The sequence below is a fragment of the Coregonus lavaretus genome (genome assembly GCF_964263955.1).
Source record: "Coregonus lavaretus genome assembly, chromosome: 2".
NCBI classification, from domain to species: domain Eukaryota; kingdom Metazoa; phylum Chordata; class Actinopteri; order Salmoniformes; family Salmonidae; genus Coregonus; species Coregonus lavaretus.
In genome coordinates, this window is record NC_139989.1 from 55,954,557 (window position 1) to 55,977,166 (window position 22,610).

The 22,610-nt window shown below is 43.8% G+C and overlaps 1 protein-coding gene across 1 annotated transcript in view; it reads left to right on the forward strand.

Annotated features, from left to right (window-relative positions):
- Window positions 1–22,610, forward strand: part of LOC311139767 (serine/threonine-protein kinase LMTK2-like) — a gene marked incomplete at its 3' end in the record, with an annotated part of 61,153 nt that overhangs the window by 9,978 nt on the left and 28,565 nt on the right. The window contains exons 2-6 of the mRNA XM_084174712.1: window positions 9,778–9,911; window positions 10,573–10,726; window positions 19,059–19,135; window positions 19,710–19,828; window positions 20,251–20,338. Of these exons, the coding sequence (XP_084030838.1) occupies window positions 9,778–9,911; window positions 10,573–10,726; window positions 19,059–19,135; window positions 19,710–19,828; window positions 20,251–20,338 (572 nt within the window). The remainder of the gene's footprint in view (window positions 1–9,777; window positions 9,912–10,572; window positions 10,727–19,058; window positions 19,136–19,709; window positions 19,829–20,250; window positions 20,339–22,610) is intronic.

Consider the following 22,610-nt stretch of genomic DNA (forward strand, 5'->3'; position numbering starts at 1 on the left):
TCTCTCTGTGCAACACACCGGTCTCTCATTTATGACCAATAGGACACAGGGCTGGGCGATATGGCCAAAATATCATATCACAATATATTTCAATTTTATGATTGTATTTGATGGTATTTTATTGTTTTTTTAATAAGAAAAGTTCTAAATTCGCTTTATAGGTAGTGTGACCCTAGGGTGGCAACACATACATTCCAAGTGATTTCAATGGGACTTTCTCCATTCTTTCTGCATTTCCTGCACTCATTTGCGATCATTTCCACACTGCCATGTAGGGCTGCATGATATAGGCAACACATCTAGGCCAAATTTGTAACCAAATATTGCAGTTGCGTTTTGACTTACGATTTAGATCAAAACATTTGGGTGAACTGTTGGAAATATGATTATTCTAATTCTATAGTTAGAATGTAATAGTGGGCACTTTGAATAAAGCATTGTTTGACATGACAATAAATTAAAAAGCCAGGAAGGAGTTATTGTGACAGGGTAGGAACCAAAGTTTCGGTCTGTTTCCTAAGGGACCCTATAACCTTTGGCTACATGTAGCTAACATATTCATGCTTCGCCTATTCCTCTTTGAGTTAGAAGGCCTACACCATCACTGGTATCATGCTGTATTAGCTAGCTATGTGTGCTCTGACTCAGTACATTTATTAGCTAGCTAGCAGCTAACTAACGATTAGCATTAGCGGCCACAACTTGCTAAGAAAAGTCAAACTAGCTGTTTGCAGACAATAAAAACACAAACTAATAGTGTAATTGTATAACACTTGTGGATTTCTATTAAGAAGCAAAGTGGAAACAGCATCGTTGTCATCAACATTGTTGCATGTGCTGCATTCACCATGCAGACTGAACGCAAGTGGTCTCGTGGTGGAGCAACAACAACTGCGCTCCTTGATTGACGGGGTGGGGCTAGGTCTGTGTAGAGAGAGAGAAATGGGGAGCGGAGAGAGACCACTCAAGTAGCGGAGTGAACTATAAAAATGGACGTTACGCACGGCAGAGTAGTGTATCACATTTAACAAACCAAACATTGTAACACTGTTATAGAATGTAAAGTAAAAACCCAAACCGGTCCGTGCAGCAATACCGGTATATAGTAAAATACAGTAGACCGCCCAGCCCTAATAGGCAACAGGTGTCAAAGTCTTGGTCTCACTAGTCTTTTGCAATTCTTTATTTAGGCATAGCCTATCCATATTGTCTATGCAGTACAAATAGGACGCATACGGGAAAATTAGATAGAGATGATAAAACATGTGTATAATGTATGGTCCTATTTACAGTCTTGATGTTACAATGGCGGTTATTATAAGCATGTGGTGCCCTCCTTCCAAACAAATGATCATATTTGTACCATGATGATATCAGCACTTAGCAGGGGAGCTGTCATCAAGGGAGATGTCATTTGTTGTGAAGCAAATCTGGTCTAAATGGGAAAAGGCCTAGGTTAACATCATGCATGCTCTGGTGGTCACACTAACCTAAGTAAGTGGTTTGATGCTTTGCCCTGTAGTGCAGTACGTCACATGACAATAGTTGGGTTGGGCTACTTCACCGTAGACCCTTTGCGATGTAGGCCTAAAGCAGACATAACCATCCTCTTTAGTGCAGGAGCCCAAATCATGCTGCGTTATCAGCTGTAGGGACTGAGTGCGTGGGAGAGATATACCCCTTGTGAAAATGGGTCAGCCTCTCTGTGTGAACAAAGATCACTGAAATATGCAGGGAACCGAAATAAGATCTGGCAGCTCCCTGCGTACGGGACTACGGGCCCTGCTGAGAACCAGTTTAATTTGGTGGTGCTGCCAAGTCATAATATAAACCCATGCCTCTAAGGTTAACGGAGGGAGAGCTGATCCCTATGCTGCTGCCAGTGTAGTGCTGCCCGGGCTCGCTCTCTGCTCCGCAGTCCTCACACGCGTACAGCAGGCCAGGGAGACATGCGCTGCCTGGAACCCCCTAAAGCGTGCGTGTTTGGTGGGTGGTTGCTCTGACTGCACCCTCGCTGTAGTTCGCGGGTGAAACCGTGACACACCACACCAAACATGCTCAGCATAAGATTTTGCGATAGTGGATTAGACATGGGGGAAGACATTTTATGGGCTAATATGAAACAAGCCGTACTTGGACTTCCAATAACGTAATCACACTTTGAACCTTGAGTCAAGGTGTAGGCCCCTGACTCTGATTTGGATAGACTATAAACCAGGAAGGAGAAAATAGTTAGTGAAAAATTCCTTGACACATTAAAATGTTTTTGTTCTGGTTTATCATTAACCAACGTGGTGTTTTAAAGGGGAAAAATACCGTGCATTCGGAAAGTATTCAGACCCCTTTACTTTTTCCACATTTTGTTACGTTACAGCCTTATTCTAAAATGGATTCAATTGTTTTTTCCTCCTCATCAATCTACACACAATACCCCATAATAACTAAGCAAAAACAGGTTTTTAGAAATTTTTGCAAATGTATAAAAAACTAAACTGAAATATCACATTTACATAAGTATTCAGACCCTTTACTCAGTACTTTGTTGAAGCACCTTTGGCAGCGATTAGACTCAATTCTTCTTGTGTATGACGCTACAAGCTTGGCACACCTGTATTTAGGGATTTCTCCCATTCTTCGCTGCAGATCCTCTCAAGCTCTGTCAGGTTGGATGGGGAGCGTCGCTGCACAGCTATTTTCAGGTCAAAAGATGTTTGATCGGGTTCATGTCCGGGCTCTGGCTGGGCCACTCAAGGACATTCAGAGACTTGTCCCAAAGCCACTCCTGCGTTGTGTTGGCTGTGTGTTTAGTGTCGTTGTCCTGTTGGAAGGTGAACCTTGCCCCAGTCTGAGGTCCTGAGGTCTCTGGAGCAGGTTTTCATCAAGGATCTCTCTGTACTTTGCTCTGTTCATCTTTCCCTCGATCCTGACTCCCAGTCCCTGCCGCTGAAAACCATCCCCGCAGCATGATGCTGCCAGCACCATGCTTCACTGTAGGGATGGTGCCAGGTTTCCTCCAGACGTGACGCTTGGCATTCAGGCCAAGGAGTTCAATCTTGGTTTCATCAGACCAGAGAATCTTGTTTCTCATGGTCTGAGAGTCCAATAGGTGCCTTTTGGCAAACTCCAAGTGGGCTGTCATGTGGCTTTTACTGAGGAGTGGCTTCCGTCTGGCCACTCTACCATAAAGGCCTGATTGGTGGAGTGCTGCAGAGATGGTTGTCCTTCTGGAAGGTTCTCCCATCTCCACAGAGGAACTCTGGAGCTCTGTCAGAGTGACCATCGGGTTCTTGGTCACCTCCCTGACCAAGGCCCTTCTCCCCCGATTGCTCAGTTTGACCGGGCGGCCAGCTCTAGGAAGAGTCTTGGTGATTCCAAACTTCTTCCATTTAAGAATGATTGAGGCCACTGTTCTTGGGGACCTTCAATGCTGCATAAATGTTTTGGTACGCTTCCCCAAATCTGTGCCTCGACACAATCCTGTCTCGGAGCTCTATGGACAATTCCTTTGACCTCATGGCTTGGTTTTTGCTCTGACATGCACTGTCAACTGTGGGACCTTTATATAGACAGGTGTGTGCCTTTCCAAATCATGTCCAATCAATTGAATTTACCACAGGTGGACTCCAATCAAGTTGCAGAAACATCTCAAAGATCAATGGAAAAGGTTTTATTGAATCCATTTTAGAATAAGGCTGTAATGTAACAAAATGTGTAAAAAGTGAAGGTCTGAATACTTTCCAAATGCACTGTATATTCAACTGCTAGTCAGCACCTCTCGTGAAACGGCAACATTTAGTCAAGCCTAGAAAACTGACTATGGTTACTGTCAGAGAAACTTGACATTCTTGATGAGGAAAACATCAGGCAGACAGCCAAATGCTGGCGTTTTCAAAGTCAAAGGCCTAAGACTCAAATTAAATAGCAACAAACACTCTAAAAGCTAGATCAACCAACAAAGCTGAACTTTCTCTTCATTCAGTCATCAATTCTAGTCACTGATTTGCGCAAGCAAAGTATAGCCTGGTCCCAGATCTGTTTGTGCTATCATATCAACACCTTCACTCATTGTCATTCCACTGGAGTTGACATGATAGCGCAAACAGATCTGGGACCAGCTAAGAAAAGGTCAGAATCACCTTTTACAGATTACAAACCACTCTTCTGCAGCACCCCTCTCCTCCAGGCCTGGCAGCTAGGCTACACCTGTTCACCTCACCTCACTAGCCTACATACTGTATTTGTCAGGTGGGGGAAACACTTGTGTTGTTGACCTATACTCAGGATGTATGTAGCTCTAGAGCAACATCACTAGGGCCACTGTTTGGATGGCAGGCCCCTGAATCTTTTATTCACCCCTCATAAATGTTTCACTGCACACTGCTTCCTCGTGGCTGTCTTTAGCACTGTACCATAAACATGTCTTTCTCTCTGTGGATTATATAATACACTAAGACGTATTAAATTGTTTAGTGCAGTGTGGAAAATCACTGTCACTGACCGACAGAGTGGTGTTCTTCTGTAAGCTATTTTGTATGTAGCTACGACTCAACTCAGGTGGGACCGCTGGGATTGGGACCGGAGTGTAGCCTCTTGTTTCTGTGACCTATAAAGTTGAGGTGAGGTTAGATAAGAAGGGGCTGTGTTAGTTGATAGGCCTGTGTGCAGTCGTGCACTACTTCCTGTGCCTGGCTCATGCCATGCTAGATCTGAGAGGAAATGATCAATAGACACTGCCCAATAGGTCTATGACTAGGTGGTGTCAGTGGTCTGTGGCTCACTCAATGTCCTTGTCACTTGCAAGGAAAGGAAACAAGGAAAGGAAGCCACTCAAGACAGCATGTGTAGACGGATTGGTACCTGACCCCTGCCGCCGCCTCTTTCATTCACCAACACAGTGGTTCTCCAACTGGGGTGCCGGCACAACACAACAAGCTGAATCCGAAGCTTAAACCAATCTATTGTCGATAGCTTTGTAACTGAGATGCCTTTGCCTTTTCATGTCCTTTCATTTTTTACATTACATTTTTACATTTTAGTCATTTAGCAGACGCTCTTATCCAGAGCGACTTACAGTTAGTGAGGGCATACATTATTGTTAAAAAAAAAATTCATACTGGCCCCCCGTGGGAATCGAACCCACAACCCTGGCGTTGCAAACGCCATGCTCTACCAACTGAGCTACATCCCTGCCGGCCATTCCCTCCCATACCCTGGACGATGCTGGGCCAATTGTGCGCCGCCCCATGGTCTCCCGGTCGCGGCCGGCTACGACAGAGCCTGGATACGAACCAGGATCTCTAGTGGCACAGCTAGCACTGCGATGCAGTGCCTTAGACAACTGCGCCACTCGGGAGACCCATGGGGCGGCGCACAATGGAAAGTTTGGTAAACAAGATTGCACATGTACTAGAAGTGAAGTTATGTAATTTCTATTAGCAAAGTATACTGAACAAAAATATAAACTCAACATGCAACAATGTAAAATATTTTACTGAGTTACAGTTCATATAAGGAAATAAGTCAATTGAAATCAAGTCATTAAGCCCTAATCTATGGATTTCACATGACTGGGAATACAGATATGCATCTGTTGGTCAAAGATACCTTAAAGAAAGTAGGGTTGTGGATCAGAAAACCAGTCAGTATCTGGTGTGAACATTTGCCTCATGCAGCGCAACATCTCCTTCGCATAGAGTTGATCAGGCTGTTGATTGTGGCTTTTGGAATGTTGTCCCACTCCTCTTCAATGGCTGTGAAGTTGCCGGATATTGGCCGGAACTGGAACACGCTTCTTTGCTCTTATTTCAGCTCATTAAACATGGGACCAACTCTTTACATGTTGCATTTATATATTTTTTCATTATAAACGCTCCACTTTCTGACTGTTTGCCAAATAAGCTTACACAGTCGCTTCAGAGCGGAAGGACACAGTAAACAAACAACATTGGTTGATTTGCGTAGAACTCACGCCCCAGTGTTTGCATGTTTCTGTTTTGCCTGTGGTTTAGGCAACTTGCATTGATACAAGGTTAATACATGCCTGTAGGCCTACTGGGCAATTACACGGCAACTGAATTATGCTTTGACTCAGATTTTTCACTTTAAAATCTATCTCAAACAAAAACCATTTGATTTCAAAGTTTAACAAACCATACATCTCTATGCACAAGGACTACTTTGAACAATTGACACAGAAAATTTCACAAAAATACTGCAAGAACTGTGCAGATGCAAAGTTTGGTAACAGAATTACAGTAAAATGTCCATCAGTTTTTTTTTATCCGACCACGTTTTCCAAAAACTCTGTTAAATATCTGCTCCGAATTAAGATTCAAAGATGTCTGCAGAAAGAATGGGGTGTCAGCTATGATATGACACCTTGAGTTTGAAAACGTGTATATTGGTTATTGAAGAAGTAGATTTCCATCTGGTAGGAATTACATCATGGGTCCCTGATCTGTATTATACAGAAATGCATAATTATGGATATATCATTCTCTTCATGGTTGATGTATCCTGAATAGGTACACAAAGGTAGAAATATGTATTTGGGTATTATTCTACACACTGGCTATTATTGTAATGAGCTCCTCCCCCAAACAAGACCACATTTGGTTGGTCCACACCAGACCAAATCTGAAACAATCATAGACCTCTGTTTCATAAGTTTGGACAGCACAGTACAGCACAGTAGAGCTCAGTAGATTTCAGTACAGTAAAGTAGATATGTATAGTATAATACAGTACATTATACTGTACTCTATTCCTAGTGTGCTTTACTGTACTGAACTTTACAGTACTGTACTGTTATCTACTGTGCTGTCCAAAATGTTGAAACATCGACATCTATGATTGCTTCAGATTTGGTCCGGCCAGGGTGGACTGACCAAATTTCAACTACTTTTCAAAGTCCATGGACGGTCGGTGCTCAGTGGGTGAGGATGCTTGTTACAGTAAATGGAAACGGCGTAGGTGGTAGATGTCAGTAAGAGCCGGGAGAGGTAAAATAAATAAATAAATTAGTCATTTAGCAGACGCTCTTATCCAGAGCGACTTACAGGAGCAATTAGGGTTAAGTGCCTTGCTCAAGGGCACATCGACAGATTTTTCACCTAGTCGGCTCGGGGATTAGAACCAGCGACCTTTCGGTTACTGGCACAACGCTCTTAACCACTAAGCTACCTGCCGCCCTTCAGAGGTGACATTAACTGGGGAGAGAGACGAGGAAGGGTGAGAGGGAGGGGTTGTCCAGACTGTTTTCAGTCTTGCTTTAATCACCAGATGACAGAAAGAGGGAAACAATGTACTTATGAGCTGAACATAACAGTATGCCAGTGTAAGGGAGGACAGTAGCTGGTGACCCAACTGTGGTTTGTGACTACTATGATTTCCCATTGTAGCCAATTGAATTGCAGTAATTCCATTACTGATATTTTGGTAATTCCATTACCGATTTGGTACCAGAATTAGGAATTATTAAACAAACTTGATATCAGTAAAACAGTAATTGATAGGTCTACTTTTACTTGTTATTTCTGTGAACTTTCATTATCCAGAAAGATATGTGGGCTTTTGTAACAAAGGCACAAGGCAATTATTTTAAACTTACAGAAGGAAACTAATTTGTCCAAAACTAAATATGTCTTAATATTATTTGGCAGGGGTCTTTAATTCACCATTTATTGTGTTTTGATGTATTTCTAATACCTTCTAAGACTTTTTCTGGTAGATGTTGTCTAAGACTCATTTTCTATCTGTTCGACCAGAAATCAAAGCCTTTGCTAATTCCTAATTCTCCTATGAACTTCACATGTTGGTGCTCATGGGTCCTAACGTGGAAATGCTCTTCTACTACACTCTCTGCCAACATAAGCCGTTCAGTAGATGTGGGTTAGGCCTACCTTGGAAATCACTTATTGTAGTAGGCTAGTCTTATTTGATTGGAATTCTTCTGAAAAGGCTACTGTTGGTGCAGATAGATGGAGGTGGTATATATTGGTTTCCACGGAGACTGGCTGCTGCTAGTGCGAGTAGCCTATAGCTAAGCCTACTGTACCATCAGTTGCAGCACGGTGAAGTGAACCAAACATTATGGCTGACACATTGAATCATATCTAATGCTCCCCAGGGCGCTGCACTGATGAGGCTGACTGGCCTGATTGAGTGCTCTGTGTACGGCAGCACCAGTTGTTTGACCACAGTGATGCTACTAGGGTTTCTGTTGGCGCGCTCTCCCACGCTATTTCCTCTAAGGCTTATTAAAGCTCTAGGGCTCACTTCATTTAAAAGAGTAGTGTGTAGTTAAACACAGAACCAAGACAATCCTAGCTAAACTGAGTGCATAGGCTATCCATGGTCCAACGTGTTCCCTTCCTCATCTATACAGAACAAAAATATAAACGCAACATGCAACAATTTCTAACATTTTACTGAGTTACAGTTCAAATAAATAAATCGGTCAATTGAAATAAATTAAATGGGCCCTAATCTATGGATTTCACATGCACATTTTAAAGTGGCCTTTTATTGTCCCCAGCACAACGTGCACATGTGTAATGATCATGCTGTTTAATCAGCTTCTTGATATGCCACACCAGTCAGGTTAATGGATTATCTTGGAAAAGGAGAAATCCTCACTAACAGGGATGTAAACAAATGTGTGTACCAAATTTGAGAGAAGTAAGCTTATTGTGCATATGGTGAATTTCTGGGATTTGTTTTATTTCAGCTCATGAAACATGGGACCAACACTTTACATGTTGTGTTTTATATTTTTGTTCAGTGTAATTTCCTTCATCTACTGATGTAAAAGGATTTGACAGGTGAAGGGAAAAAAACCCAACAGTAGGCATCCTTCATATTGCTTTCACCTGTCCTGTCTATATAGACCTATATCATCATGGCAGATGACAGGTAGGCGATGAGGAAGCCACTTCAGGCTATTGATATACAGTGAGAAAGGAGTATCTGACACAGGGCTGGGGCAGCAGTCAGTCAGACAGAGGGTAGCCTATGTTCCACACATAATCATCAGATTACTGGTATAGAATCATTAGTTTATATCCTGTATCATGCTGGTGTGGTACTGGTTACTGAGATTGTAAACACTTCTCCATGTTATATGATCATCTACACAGACCTGCACTGAATTTGGGTATCAGGCCTAGATGATGTGCAGCAGAGTGGTTTGTTGTGTAAACATGTGTTTTGGGAGGAGGAGGATGGTGGTGATGGGGTCAGTCAGTACATCCACTGTTGATAGGGCTGTGGTGAGGGGGTGGAGAGAGGATCCTGTCAGCACACTTGACATCTGAACTGCTGGCCCAGCATCTTCAGCATCCAACACGTTTTACTGTTCTATGTGGACCCTGTCAGCCAGTTGATGTACTAATGGGAGGGGAGGGGGGTTTGAGATGGCAATGAAATGATAAAAAATAAATTGACCTCATGCCTCAGCTTGTTCTGGCCTCTGAGTTGTTGTAGAACGTGACACCAGAAACAGGATATGATCATCATAAGGAAACACCTAGGCCTATATGAATACTAGTCATGACAATTGAATGTACATTTAGCTTTATTTGTGGAAATGTCTATTACTGGCGAGGAACACTAGCCAATTAAATAGAGGCACATCTGTGCTTGCAGCTCTGCATAACACCCTTTCACTGTCCCAGTGTCATGTAGCATACTTGTTCTTGATACAGCTTGACTTTTGAGCTCTTCAGCATAACGCTGTATGGTGGAACTAATATTCTTTGTCCTCCTGTCTGTTTTCAGGGGAGACTGCAGGGGGCCAGGCGTCTGTCTCTCTACACCTCTCTGTGGTTGTGTCGCTGACTGCCCTGGTGGCCTTGGTGGCCCTGCTGGTGAACTGTGTGACCTGCTGTAAGGAGCAGGAGGTCAATTTCAAGGTGAGAGACTCGCAGGCACCTGACAACAACAACACGTATTAGGCTTAAGTCACTGTCGTGACATTCTGTGCGTATCTAATTTGCTCCAAAGGGAAGCTAAATAAAGTCATGGTATCATTTGGTGACGTACATTACACAGACCTGTCTTGCAGTACTCTGTAGGTCGTTGAATGACCCATGATTTTAGAACCCTTGCTTTGAGATATTGGCTATGATTAATGTAATGAGTTAAAGGGATAGTTCACCCAAATAAAAAAATGACATTGGTTTCTTAAGCAGTATGGACAAAGTATGACAGCAATCAATGCTTTGGTTTAGTTTCCCTGGCACTGTTTCCAAATGCTAATGTTTTAGCATTTGTGGCACAAATCCAAATCCCATTCAAGTCATGGGACCGATATTAGCATTTTTCTTGCGTCATGTCCAAATCATCCGAAAGTATCTAAAATTGATTTTGAAGTCACTTATAGATGATTTCAACATGATGTGCGAAAAAAGTTCAAGGACCCGGATGTATTGTTGCCATGTTAACTTCCCATTAAACATGTTAACTTGACTCATCTCTCACGCATATGTAACACACATACAAGAATAAGGTACGCTGGTGTCTGAAGTGGTATCCCTGTGTATGGTGAACACCGTTGTACCATTGTTTTTCCAGGAGTTTGAGGACAATTTTGAGGATGAGATTGACTTCACCCCTCCAGCTGAAGACACCCCCTCTATGCAGTCCCCTGCTGAGGTGTACACCCTGGCAGTGCCCCCCGTGGCCCTGCCCGGACCGCCCCACCTGGAGACACCCCCCCGCATCTCAGGTCAGGGTCAGGGGTCAGACGCACTCCTACTTTCCTTAGATGCATGGTCCTGCCAGCACACTACACAGAGGGCCTAGATTTGTACCCTGACCCTTTGCCTTAACTTGGCACAAAATAGACTGAAACAGGGAGCGATAACCTGGAAACGCACAGAAGAAATGCACATCTTTCATTTCCTGTTGCGAAACAGTTTCAAATGTTTTCTGTTGCGTGCCGGAATTAATGTGACCCAGCTCTGTTACTGTATCAGTCAGGTGGAGTTTACCGTCATCATACCCTTTGGACTTGCTCCTCTCTGCTTTTTGCAGGTTGATGTTGATTGGGATGAGTCTTGTCCTGGAGGCAGAGATAAGCAGTTTCCTCTACTGTAGATGGACCAGCCGCAAAGTCAAAATTGGCTAAATCTTGAAATCATGAACACAAAAATGTATCTTAATATAAGGTTAGCAGTGTGGTTAAGGTTAGGTTTAATCACACTTTATGACTTTGTGGCTGTGCCAGCTAGTGACCACCCTGCAGAGCTGCCTCGAGTACATGAGTCATCCCAGTAAATGCCAACCTGCCTGCTTTTTATACTTTATTTGGGGCACTGTCATGCGCTGCCTAGGGACAACAACACATCTGATGATCTAGCAGCCTATAGCGCTGGGTTTACTACTCTCTCCTCACATGACCAAGACCTCTGGTTCTACTGTAGCATTATATCAGCCCTGCTGCCAGTCAGTGAATTCATAGTGGGTTTATAGTCTGGAAACATTGTCACAGGCTCCTTTTGAAGTAGACATAAAAACGAAACATTTATGGCCTCCATCAGACGTTCAGTATTTGTCATTCTGTTAGTTGGAGTGTTTTCTCTGCTTCCCGTATGCAGTGTGATAGCTGTTGAGCTGTTCCAGTCAGTCATTGCATAACAGGGCTGTGCTATATTCTCAGTAGCTCCCCCTTGGGGTGTGGACAGGTGCTAGTCTCCAAACGCTCCCGGATGCTGTTGTATCAGGCACAAACAATGTTGTGAGAGCAAATCATTCGCTTTTGGTTCATTGCATAGGGGCGTGGCTTATGTCTTTTGTACTTTTTATGGATTTCTGACTTAATTTGATGGCTAGATGTGGTCACTCATTTAAAGGAGTGCCAGGCTGATTATCATAGGGGCCCTTTGAAAAAGAAAACGTTCAGCCCACACTAAGATCAGGATTAGGTCCACAACTGATGCCCTGTGTAGCTCAGTTGGTAGAGCATGGCGCTTGCAATGCCAGGGTTGTGGGTTCGATTCCCACGGGGGGCCAGTATGAAAATGTATGCACTCACTAACTGTAAGTCGCTCTGGATAAGAGCGTCTGCTAAATGACTAAAATGTAAAAAAATTATGCAAAAACATGACTGCATTATCGCACAAAGGCTGTTTGTCTGGGGAGTAGGTAAAATATTTTTATATATACAGTGGGGAAAAAAAGTATTTAGTCAGCCACCAATTGTGCAAGTTCTCCCACTTAAAAAGATGAGAGAGGCCTGTAATTTTCATCATAGATACACGTCAACTATGACAGACAAAATGAGAAAAGAAAATCCAGAAAATCACATTGTAGGATTTTTAATGAATTTATTTGCAAATTATGGTGGAAAATAAGTATTTGGTCAATAACAAAAGTTTCTCAATACTTTGTTACAGTGGGGAAAAAAAGTATTTAGTCAGCCACCAATTGTGCAAGTTCTCCCACTTAGAAAGATGAGAGAGGCCTGTAATTTCATCATAGGTACACGTCAACTATGACAGACAAAATGAGAATTTTATTTCCAGTATTTGGTCACCTACAAACAAGCAAGATTTCTGGCTCTCACAGACCTGTAACTTCTTCTTTAAGAGGCTCCTCTGTCCTCCACTCGTTACCTGTATTAATGGCACCTGTTTGAACTTGTTATCAGTATAAAAGACACCTGTCCACAACCTCAAACAGTCACACTCCAAACTCCACTATGGCCAAGACCAAAGAGCTGTCAAAGGACACCAGAAACAAAATTGTAGACCTGCACCAGGCTGGGAAGACTGAATCTGCAATAGGTAAGCAGCTTGGTTTGAAGAAATCAACTGTGGGAGCAATTATTAGGAAATGGAAGACATACAAGACCACTGATTATCTCCCTCGATCTGGGGCTCCACGCAAGATCTCACCCCGTGGGGTCAAAATGATCACAAGAATGGTGAGCAAAAATCCCAAAACCACACAGGGGGACCTAGTGAATGACCTGCAGAGAGCTGGGACCAAAGTAACAAAGCCTACCATCAGTAACACACTACGCCGCCAGGGACTCAAATCCTGCAGTGCAAGACGTGTCCCCCTGCTTAAGCCAGTACATGTCCAGGCCCGTCTGAAGTTTGCTAGAGTGCATTTGGATGATCCAGAAGAGGATTGGGAGAATGTCATATGGTCAGATGAAACCAAAATAGAACTTTTTGGTAAAAACTCAACTCGTCGTGTTTGGAGGACAAAGAATGCTGAGTTGCATCCAAAGAACACCATACCTACTGTGAAGCATGGGGGTGGAAACATCATGCTTTGGGTCTGTTTTTCTGCAAAGGGACCAGGACGACTGATCCGTGTAAAGGAAAGAATGAATGGGGCCATGTATCGTGAGATTTTGAGTGAAAACCTCCTTCCATCAGCAAGGGCATTGAAGATGAAACGTGGCTGGGTCTTTCAGCATGACAATGATCCCAAACACACCGCCCTGGCAACGAAGGAGTGGCTTCATAAGAAGCATTTCAAGGTCCTGGAGTGTCCTAGTCAGTCTCCAGATCTCAACCCCATAGAAAATCTTTGGAGGGAGTTGAAAGTCTGTGTTGCCCAGCGACAGCCCCAAAACATCACTGCTCTAGAGGAGATCTGCATGGAGGAATGGGCCAAAATACCAGCAGTGTGTGAAAACCTTGTGAAGACTTACAGAAAACGTTTGACCTGTGTCATTGCCAACAAAGGGTATATAACAAAGTATTGAGAAACTTTTGTTATTGACCAAATACTTATTTTCCACCATAATTTGCAAATCAATTCATTAAAAATCCTACAATGTGATTTTCTGGAAAATAAATTCTCATTTTGTCTGTCATAGTTGACGTGTACCTATGATGAAAATGACAGGCCTCTCTCATCTTTTTAAGTGGGAGAACTTGCACAATTGGTGGCTGACTAAATACTTTTTTTCCCCACTGTATTTTTGTCATTTAGCAGACGCTCTTATACAGAGCGACTTACAGGAGCAATTCGGGTTAAGTGCCTTGCTCAAGGGCACATAGACAGACTTTTCACCTAGTCGGCTCGGGGATTAGAACCAGCGACCTTTCGGTTACTGGCACAACGCTCTTAACCACTAAGCTACCTGCTGCCCCAGGTAGGTCCTTGTAATTTGATCATGTACTGTTGTAAAGGATTTACTCAAATGGTTAGCCAGATTATTTTAGTCTACATGTGCTCTTAGAGTACCCCCACTGATTCATATAAAAACAGGATAGGGCCAATTCTGTCTGAGGCGCATATACAGTGAGGGAAAAAAGTATTTGATCCCCTGCCGATTTTGTGCGTTTGCCCACTGACAAAGACATGATCAGTCTATAATTTTAATGGTAAGTTTATTTGAACAGTGAGAGACAGAAAAACAACAACAAAATCCAGAAAAACGCATGTCAAAAATGTTAGAAATTGATTTGCATTTTAATGAGGGAAATAAGTATTTGACCCCTCTGCAAAACATGACTTAGTACTTGGTGGCAAAACCCTTGTTGGCAATCAGAGGTCAGACGTTTCTTGTAGTTGGCCACCAGGTTTGCACACATCTCAGGAGGGATTTTGTTCCACTCCTCTTTGCAGATCTTCTCCAAGTCATTAAGGTTTCGAGGTTGACGTTTGGCAACTCAAACCTTCAGCTCCCTCCACAGATTTTCTATGGGATTAAGGTCTGGAGACTGGCTAGGCCACTCCAGGACCTTAATGTGCTTCTTCTTGAGCCACTCCTTTGTTGCCTTGGCCGTGTGTTTTGGGTCATTGTCATGCTCGAATACCCATCCACGACCCATTTTCAATGCCCTGGCTGAGGGAAGGAGGTTCTCACCCAAGATTTGACGGTACATGGCCCCGTCCATCGTCCCTTTGATGCGGTGAAGTTGTCCTGTCCCCTTAGCAGAAAAACACCCCCAAAGCATAATGTTTCCACCTCCTTGTTTGACGGTGGGGATGGTGTTCTTGGGGTCATAGGCATCATTCCTCCTCCTCCAAGCACGGCGAGTTGAGTTGATGCCAAAGAGCTCGATTTTGGTCTCATCTAACCACAACACTTTCACCCAGTTCTCCTCTGAACCATTCAGATGTTCATTGGCAAAGTTCAGACGGCCCTGTATATGTGCTTTCTTGAGCAGGGGGACCTTGCGGGCGCTGCAGGATTTCAGTCCTTCACGGCATAGTGTGTTACCAATTTTTTCTTGATGACTAAGGTCCCTGTTGCCTTGAGATAATTGACAAGATCCTCCTGTGTAGTTCTGGGCTGATTCCTCACCGTTCTCATGATCATGTGGTCCTCTGTAGCTCAGCTGGTAGAGCACGGCGCTTGTAACGCCAAGGTAGTGGGTTCGATCCCCGGGACCACCCATACACAAAAATGTATGCACGCTTGACTGTAAGTCGCTTTGGATAAAAGCGTCTGCTAAATGGCAAATTATTATTATTATTATCATTGTAATTCCACGAGGTGAGATCTTGCATGGAGCCCCAGGCCGAGGGAGATTGACAGTTATTTTCTGTTTCTTCCATTTGCGAATAATCGCACCAACTGTTGTCACCTTCTCACCAAGCTGCTTGGCGATGGTCTTGTAGCCCATTCCAGCCTTGTGTAGGTGTACAATCTTGTCCCTGACATCCTTGGAGAGCTCTTTGGTCTTGGCCATGGTGGAGAGTTTGGAATTTGATTGATTGATTGCTTCTGTGGACAGGTGTCTTTTATACAGGTAACAAGCTGAGATTAGGAGCACTCCCTTTAAGAGTGTGCTCCTAATCTCAGCTCGTTACCTGTATAAAAGACACCTGGGAGCCAGAAATCTTTCTGATTGAGAGGGGGTCAAATACTTATTTCCCTCATTAAAATGCAAATCAATTTATAATATTTTTGACATGCATTTTTCTGGATTTTGTTGTTGTTATTCTGTCTCTCACTGTTCAAATAAACCTACCATTAAAATTATAGACTGATCATGTCTTTGTCAGTGGGCAAACGTACAAAATCAGCAGGGGATCAAATACTTTTTTCCCTCACTGTAGGCCTAGAGTTTAATTCCACTTCCTGGTCCGTAATACGTTCAGTGCTCTAAATTAATATGTTTCATTGGTAGCAGTGGTGCTTTCAATTTAAAAAAGTTAGGAGCACCACATTACATTTAGGAGCACCAGAAAATATGATTTTTTTTATTGATTGAGAGACCTTGATTGGGCCTATTATGAATTCTAGCAGCTTTTGAAGCACATGTTGTGCACTAGAAACTCATATGTAACACTGTAAAGACATTAGTTTATTAAAAAATATAAAATGTTGATGAATACCTGTCATTGAAATTACAAAGTCATTTGTGGAATATTAGGTTTTTCTACATTGTGAAAAGCACTTTTCGTATTGAGATGCATTACATTGAAAATTGTACACTGTCTCTTTAAAAATGTTCAGTTTGTGATGATGACATGCAAGAGGATCTGTCATTCATTCATTGGTATGAAGAAGCTATCCCCTTTTCTTTCTGTGCCCCAAAGTGTTTGGATATACTGGTAGTTACCAGGTTGTTAGCTAGCTAGCCAATGAGGTGACATGACTGAACAAAGGACACTGCTCAAAAAAATAAAGGGAACACTAAAATAACACATCCTAGATCTGAATGAATGAAATAATCTTATTAAATACTTTTTTCTTTACATAGTTGAATGTGCTGACAACAAAATCACACAAAAATTATCAATGGAAATCAAATGTATCAACCCATGGAGGTCTGGATTTGGAGTCACCCTCAAAATTAAAGTGGAAAACCACACTACAGGCTGATCCAACTTTGATGTAATGTTCTTAAAACAAGTCAAAATGAGGCTCAGTAGTGTGTGTGGCCTCCACGTGCCTGTATGACCTCCCTACAACGCCTGGGCATGCTCCTGATGAGGTGGCGGATGGTCTCCTGAGGGATCTCCTCCCAGACCTGGACTAAAGCATCCGCCAACTCCTGGACAGTCTGTGGTGCAACGTGGCATTGGTGGATGGAGCGAGACATGATGTCCCAGATGTGCTCAATTGGATTCAGGTCTGGGGAGCGGGTGGGCCAGTCCATAGCATCAATGCCTTCCTCTTGCAGGAACTGCTGACACACTCCAGCCACATGAGGTCTAGCATTGTCTTGCATTAGGAGGAACCCAGGGCCAACCGCACCAGCATATGGTCTCACAAGAGGTCTGAGGATCTCATCTTGGTACCTAATGGCAGTCAGGCTACCTCTGGTGAGCACATGGGGGGCTGTGCGGCCCCCCAAAGAAATGCCACCCCACACCATGACTGACCCACCGCCAAACCGGTCATGCTGGAGGATGTTGCAGGCAGCAGAACGTTCTCCACGGCGTCTCCAGACTCTGTCACGTCTGTCACATGTGCTCAGTGTGAACCTGCTTTCATCTGTGAAGAGCACAGAACGCCAGTGGCGAATTTGCCAATCTTGGTGTTCTCTGGCAAATGCCAAACGTCCTGCACGGTGTTGGGCTGTAAGCACAACCCCCACCTGTGGACGTCGGGCCCTCATACCACCCTCATGGAGTCTGTTTCTGACCGTTTGAGCAGACACATGCACATTTGTGGCCTGCTGGAGGTCATTTTGCAGGGCTCTGGCAGTGCTCCTCCTGCTCCTCCTTGCACAAAGGCGGAGGTAGCAGTCCTGCTGCTGGGTTGTTGCCCTCCTACGGCCTCCTCCACGTCTCCTGATGTACTGGCCTGTCTCCTGGTAGAGCCATCCTGGATGAGGTGCACTACCTGAGCCACTTGTGTGGGTTGTAGACTCCGTCTCATGCTACCACTAGAGTGAAAGCACCACCAGCATTCAAAAGTGACCAAAACATCAGCCAGGAAGCATAGGAACTGAGAAGTGGTCTGTGGTCACCACCTGCAAAACCAGTCCTTTATTGGGGGTGTCTTGCTAATTGCCTATAATTTCCACCTATTGTCTATTCCATTTGCACAACAGCATGTGAAATGTATTGTCAATCCGTGTTGCTTCCTAAGTGGACAGTTTGATTTCACAGAAGTGTGATTGACTTGGAGTTACATTGTGTTGTTTAAGTTTTCCTTTAATTTTTTTGAGCAGTGTATAAACAAATGGTTAGCGAGTAGTTTTACAATGGCATGGTTTGAATGTAAAATATGGTCCCCGCTATAGGAAGATAAAAATGTTTTGCCGGTAATATGGGTCAGATCGTTTGACCTGGTTGGGCTACAAGCAAGCAGTTTTTTCTGTAGTAATGGTGCAACCATGATGCTATCAAATCAGATTTTTTTCTCTAGGGCACTCGGAAACAACGTTACAGCGAAGCCTTATCATTAGGCTACAACAATTATCTGGGAGATCTTTTCCTAGTCGCACAGTGCTGCCAAAATAACATATTTGGTTGCACAAAAAGTATTTTGTCGCATATGCAACCAAATTGGTTGTACTTTAGAGCTCTGAATACATTTGATGTTAAGTCCCCTACACAAGGTTTGTTGATCTGATTGTGTGGGCAATCAATTGGCTAACTTGGTTTAGTGAGGCCACATCTGTGGTAGATTCAGTGGTGTGTGACAGAAATACTGACCCTTGGATATTTCCTTCTGTACTAGTTCCAAATGGGCCCTATGTAAGGTCGAAGGTTAGCCACGGTTTACATGCTCAGGCTACATATGGGAAGGAACTAGATTAACATCTTTATCTATGAAGCTTTTGGTTAAACACTCCTGTACCATTTTCCTGGGATTCCATAATGTCTAACCCTACCATTGTTTTGCCATGAGTAAATACAGCTATAACATATCATGCCCTGAGCATCTGATCTGAATATAATCCTGGTACTGTGTTTGGATAACTGACAACAGAACTGCTCCAGTAGTCTGTATTGATTGAACTATCTCTTCAGAGAGGAAAAACCATACACATCACAGATTAACATTGTTTTCATGCAACAGGTCTCATTGTGTCTCCATGGTTTGGTCTGGGACCAGAATGCTGTGTACTACGACATCCCTGCAGATCACACACACTAACTCTGGGTTATTTTGTTGTTGGCCACCGCAGAGGGATCCACTGGCTCTCAGGTGGTCCGTCACAGTCTCAGCTACATCCAGGAGATTGGAAACGGCTGGTTTGGCAAGGTAAGAGATTTCCTCCTGACCAGGGTCACAAAATTCTGCTACCTTTCCCAAAATTCCAACCCTACTCCAGATGATTTAGTCAGTTGTCTCCAGTAGCCTGTACAGTGTGTTTGAGAGGGAGCGAGTGACAATGTGTTGTTAATGTGTACCTGAATTTGTCTATTTCTTTTTCCTAAGTTTGATGAATTTCACCCGGTGTTGAATTTGGGTGTACGTAATAACAAAAGCAGACAGCTGCTCACTTAGTCACGCATGAACCTCATCCTTAATGTTTTAACATGCTAAATATGACCAGAGTAGCCCCTCGACCTCTGGTCCTACACCACCTGGCAGTGTTCTATGTTGTGATTCCTCTGCTGTCTCTCCATGGCTCCCCTGGCCTTGACCCATCCCCCTTCCACCCCCTAGCTACATCCCCACTATCCTGCCCTTGTTTTCAGGAAGAGCTGCCTTCCTGCCCTGCCTTTCTGCCGACTTCCAGTGTTTCGGCTCGACCCATAACTGACATCTCCCATGCTTCCTGTGTGTTTCCTTCCCCGCACTCTAACCTGTGTGTGTGTGTGTGTGTGTTCAGGTCCTCCTCAGTGAGATCTACACAGACCCTGGTGGGGCCAGGGTGGTGGTCAAGGAGCTGAAGGCTAACGCAAGTGCCACGGAGCAGAATGACTTCCTGCAGCACGGAGACCCTTACAGGTGAGCTACTGGCATGTCTGCTGGGAGAGGCCAAAAAGGAGGGGCATTTTGGCCATATTTCTTTGTCATGGCAATTTCAGGGTCATTTTCTGATTTTCAGGACAATTTGCCAAAGGCCCAGTTCTAACAATAGGCTAAACGGAACACACAAGATTCATTTAGAAAATGCATTATAGCAAGAATCTAAATAACAGAAGAACAGATCTGTCAGTATTTGAATAAAGTAACAAAGTTATTAATTGACAGCTACGCCTCAGTTGTTCTAGTGGAGCAGCACCCTCTACGTTCTACCTAGGACACTGCAGGGTGTTCTTTAATAACAGAATGGGACTGGAAGAGATGCCAGCTGTAGTCCTCCAGCAATAACATCAGTGATAAAGCCTACAGTAGATTTTCTTAACCAGAGTTTCTTCTCTTCATAGAGTTCTGGTGCACCCTAACATCCTGCAGTGTCTGGGCCAGTGTGTGGAGGCGATCCCCTTCCTGCTGGTCTTTGAGTACTGCGAGCTGGTGAGTGTCCTCATTTACTGTGCAACCCAAAGTTTACTATCATTTATGATAGTATGAGTCAATATACAGTACCTATTATAGTTTATCCGTGAAGCCTTTTAAAAGTGAAAACATCAAAACATATTTTTGATGGATCCCACAGCTGCCACCAAATGATATGTCAACATGCCAGGCATTTTTCATAACTCATGATCAGTGTTGATGCATTGTGAAAGTGGATAATTAGATCATCCCTGTCTCTTTGTCGGTCTGACTGTGGTAAGCTCAGCTTGTGGGAAGCTTAGACTCCAGTTCCAACGCCATCCAATAAGTAGACATAATTTAGCCTCCCTATCACCTGGCATTACAAGCTCCCCAGTTTAGCCGTGCATCTTAAATTAGCTGGCCGTCTTGGGTTATTGGGGAGCCGCTCTCCGTCAATGCAGTCCATCATGGCCTGATTTATCCAGTGTGTTTCTTTATCTATTCTGGGCCCTTCTTGCCCCTGTGCCTGCCAAGGGCCAGAGAGCCGCATAGCAGCAGGCTTCATCAGGGACCTGTCTCAGCTCACATTCCCTCCCTCAACCAGCAAAGCAACAGGCTCCGTTTACCCCCCATCAGCCCACTGAGCCCGGTCCTAGTCCCACATCTTGCTTTGTTTGTGCATTTTCTCTCCACACCGGCAATATGTTTGTCCTAATAGTGCTTTTTTGTCAACTCGCGCTGTGTGTGTGCATGCGCGTGTCAGAGAGAAAGTTCAGTGTTGGTAGAATATAACATTAACCTGTTGATTAGTTCCTGCCTGTCTTTAAGGATTAGCTGGGAGTTTCAGAGGTATTTATTTCGATGTGTTTCCATTCCCCCTCTTGGGGTTAGTGTTTCGGCTGAGTCTGTTTCTGGATGACAGGCTGGAAGTCAGGCATGTGGATGGTATGTTCTGATTCAGTTCGGCCAGAGCTCATTTTTCAGTGCATCTGAAATGCTCTTACCCACAGTGGCATCAACCCGCAGTTTAGTGTGTGTGCTTGTGTGTAAGAGGGGCATGGGTGGGTGTGTGCGTGTGTCATGTGCATGCTTGTGTGTGTGTTTGATATGGTGTACGTGTGTGTGTGTGTCTTGAATGTGTTTACTGTTGGGTTTCATGTTTGTTTGCATAGATGGTGTTTTACTTTGTATGTGTGGGTCAGACTGTGTGTGCATGTGTGTCAGACTGTGTGTGCGTGTTTGTCAGACTGTGTGTGTGTGTTTGTCAGACTGTGTGTGTGTGTTTGTCAGACTGTGTGTGTGTTTGTCAGACTGTGTGTGTGTGTGTGTGTTTGTCAGACTGTGTGTGTTTGTCAGACTGTGTGTGTGTTTGTCAGACTGTGTGTCTGTGTGTGTGTGTCAGACTGTGTGTGTGTGTCAGACTGTGTGTGTGTGTTTGTCAGACTGTGTGTGTGTGTCAGACTGTGTGTGTGTGTCAGACTGTGTGTGTGTGTGTGTGTGTGTCAGACTGTGTGTGTGTGTGTCAGACTGTGTGTGTGTGTCAGACTGTGTGTGTGTGTTTGTCAGACTGTGTGTGTGTGTGTGTGTGTGTTTGTCAGACTGTGTGTGTGTGTGTGTGTCAGACTGTGTGTGTGTGTTTGTCAGACTGTGTGTGTCAGACTGTGTGCACTGTGTAGGCTACATCTTGTGTGTTTGTATGTCTTTGTGTGTTCACAAGTGGGAGCCCTCAAGTGACCCTAACCCAGATCTAGCCTCTATAAATCAGACCCTAACCCAGATCTAGCCTCTATAATTCAGACCCTAACCCAGATCTAGCCTTTATAAATCAGACCCTAACCCAGATATAGCCTCTATAAATCAGACCCTAACCCAGATCTAGCCTCTATAATTCAGACCCTAACCCAGATCTAGCCTCTATAATTCAGACCCTAACCCAGATCTAGCCTCTATAATTCAGACCCTAACCCAGATCTAGCCTTTATATATCAGACCCTAACCCAGATCTAGCCTCTATAATTCAGACCCTAACCCAGATCTAACCTCTATAATTCAGACCCTAACCCAGATCTAGCCTCTATAATTCAGACCCTAACCCAGATCTAGCCTCTATAATTCAGACCCTAACCCAGATCTAGCCTCTATAATTCAGACCCTAACCCAGATCTAGCCTCTATAATTCAGACCCTAACCCAGATCTAGCCTCTATAATTCAGACCCTAACCCAGATCTAACCTCTATAATTCAGACCCTAACCCAGATCTAGCCTCTATAATTCAGACCCTAACCCAGATCTAGCCTCTATAATTCA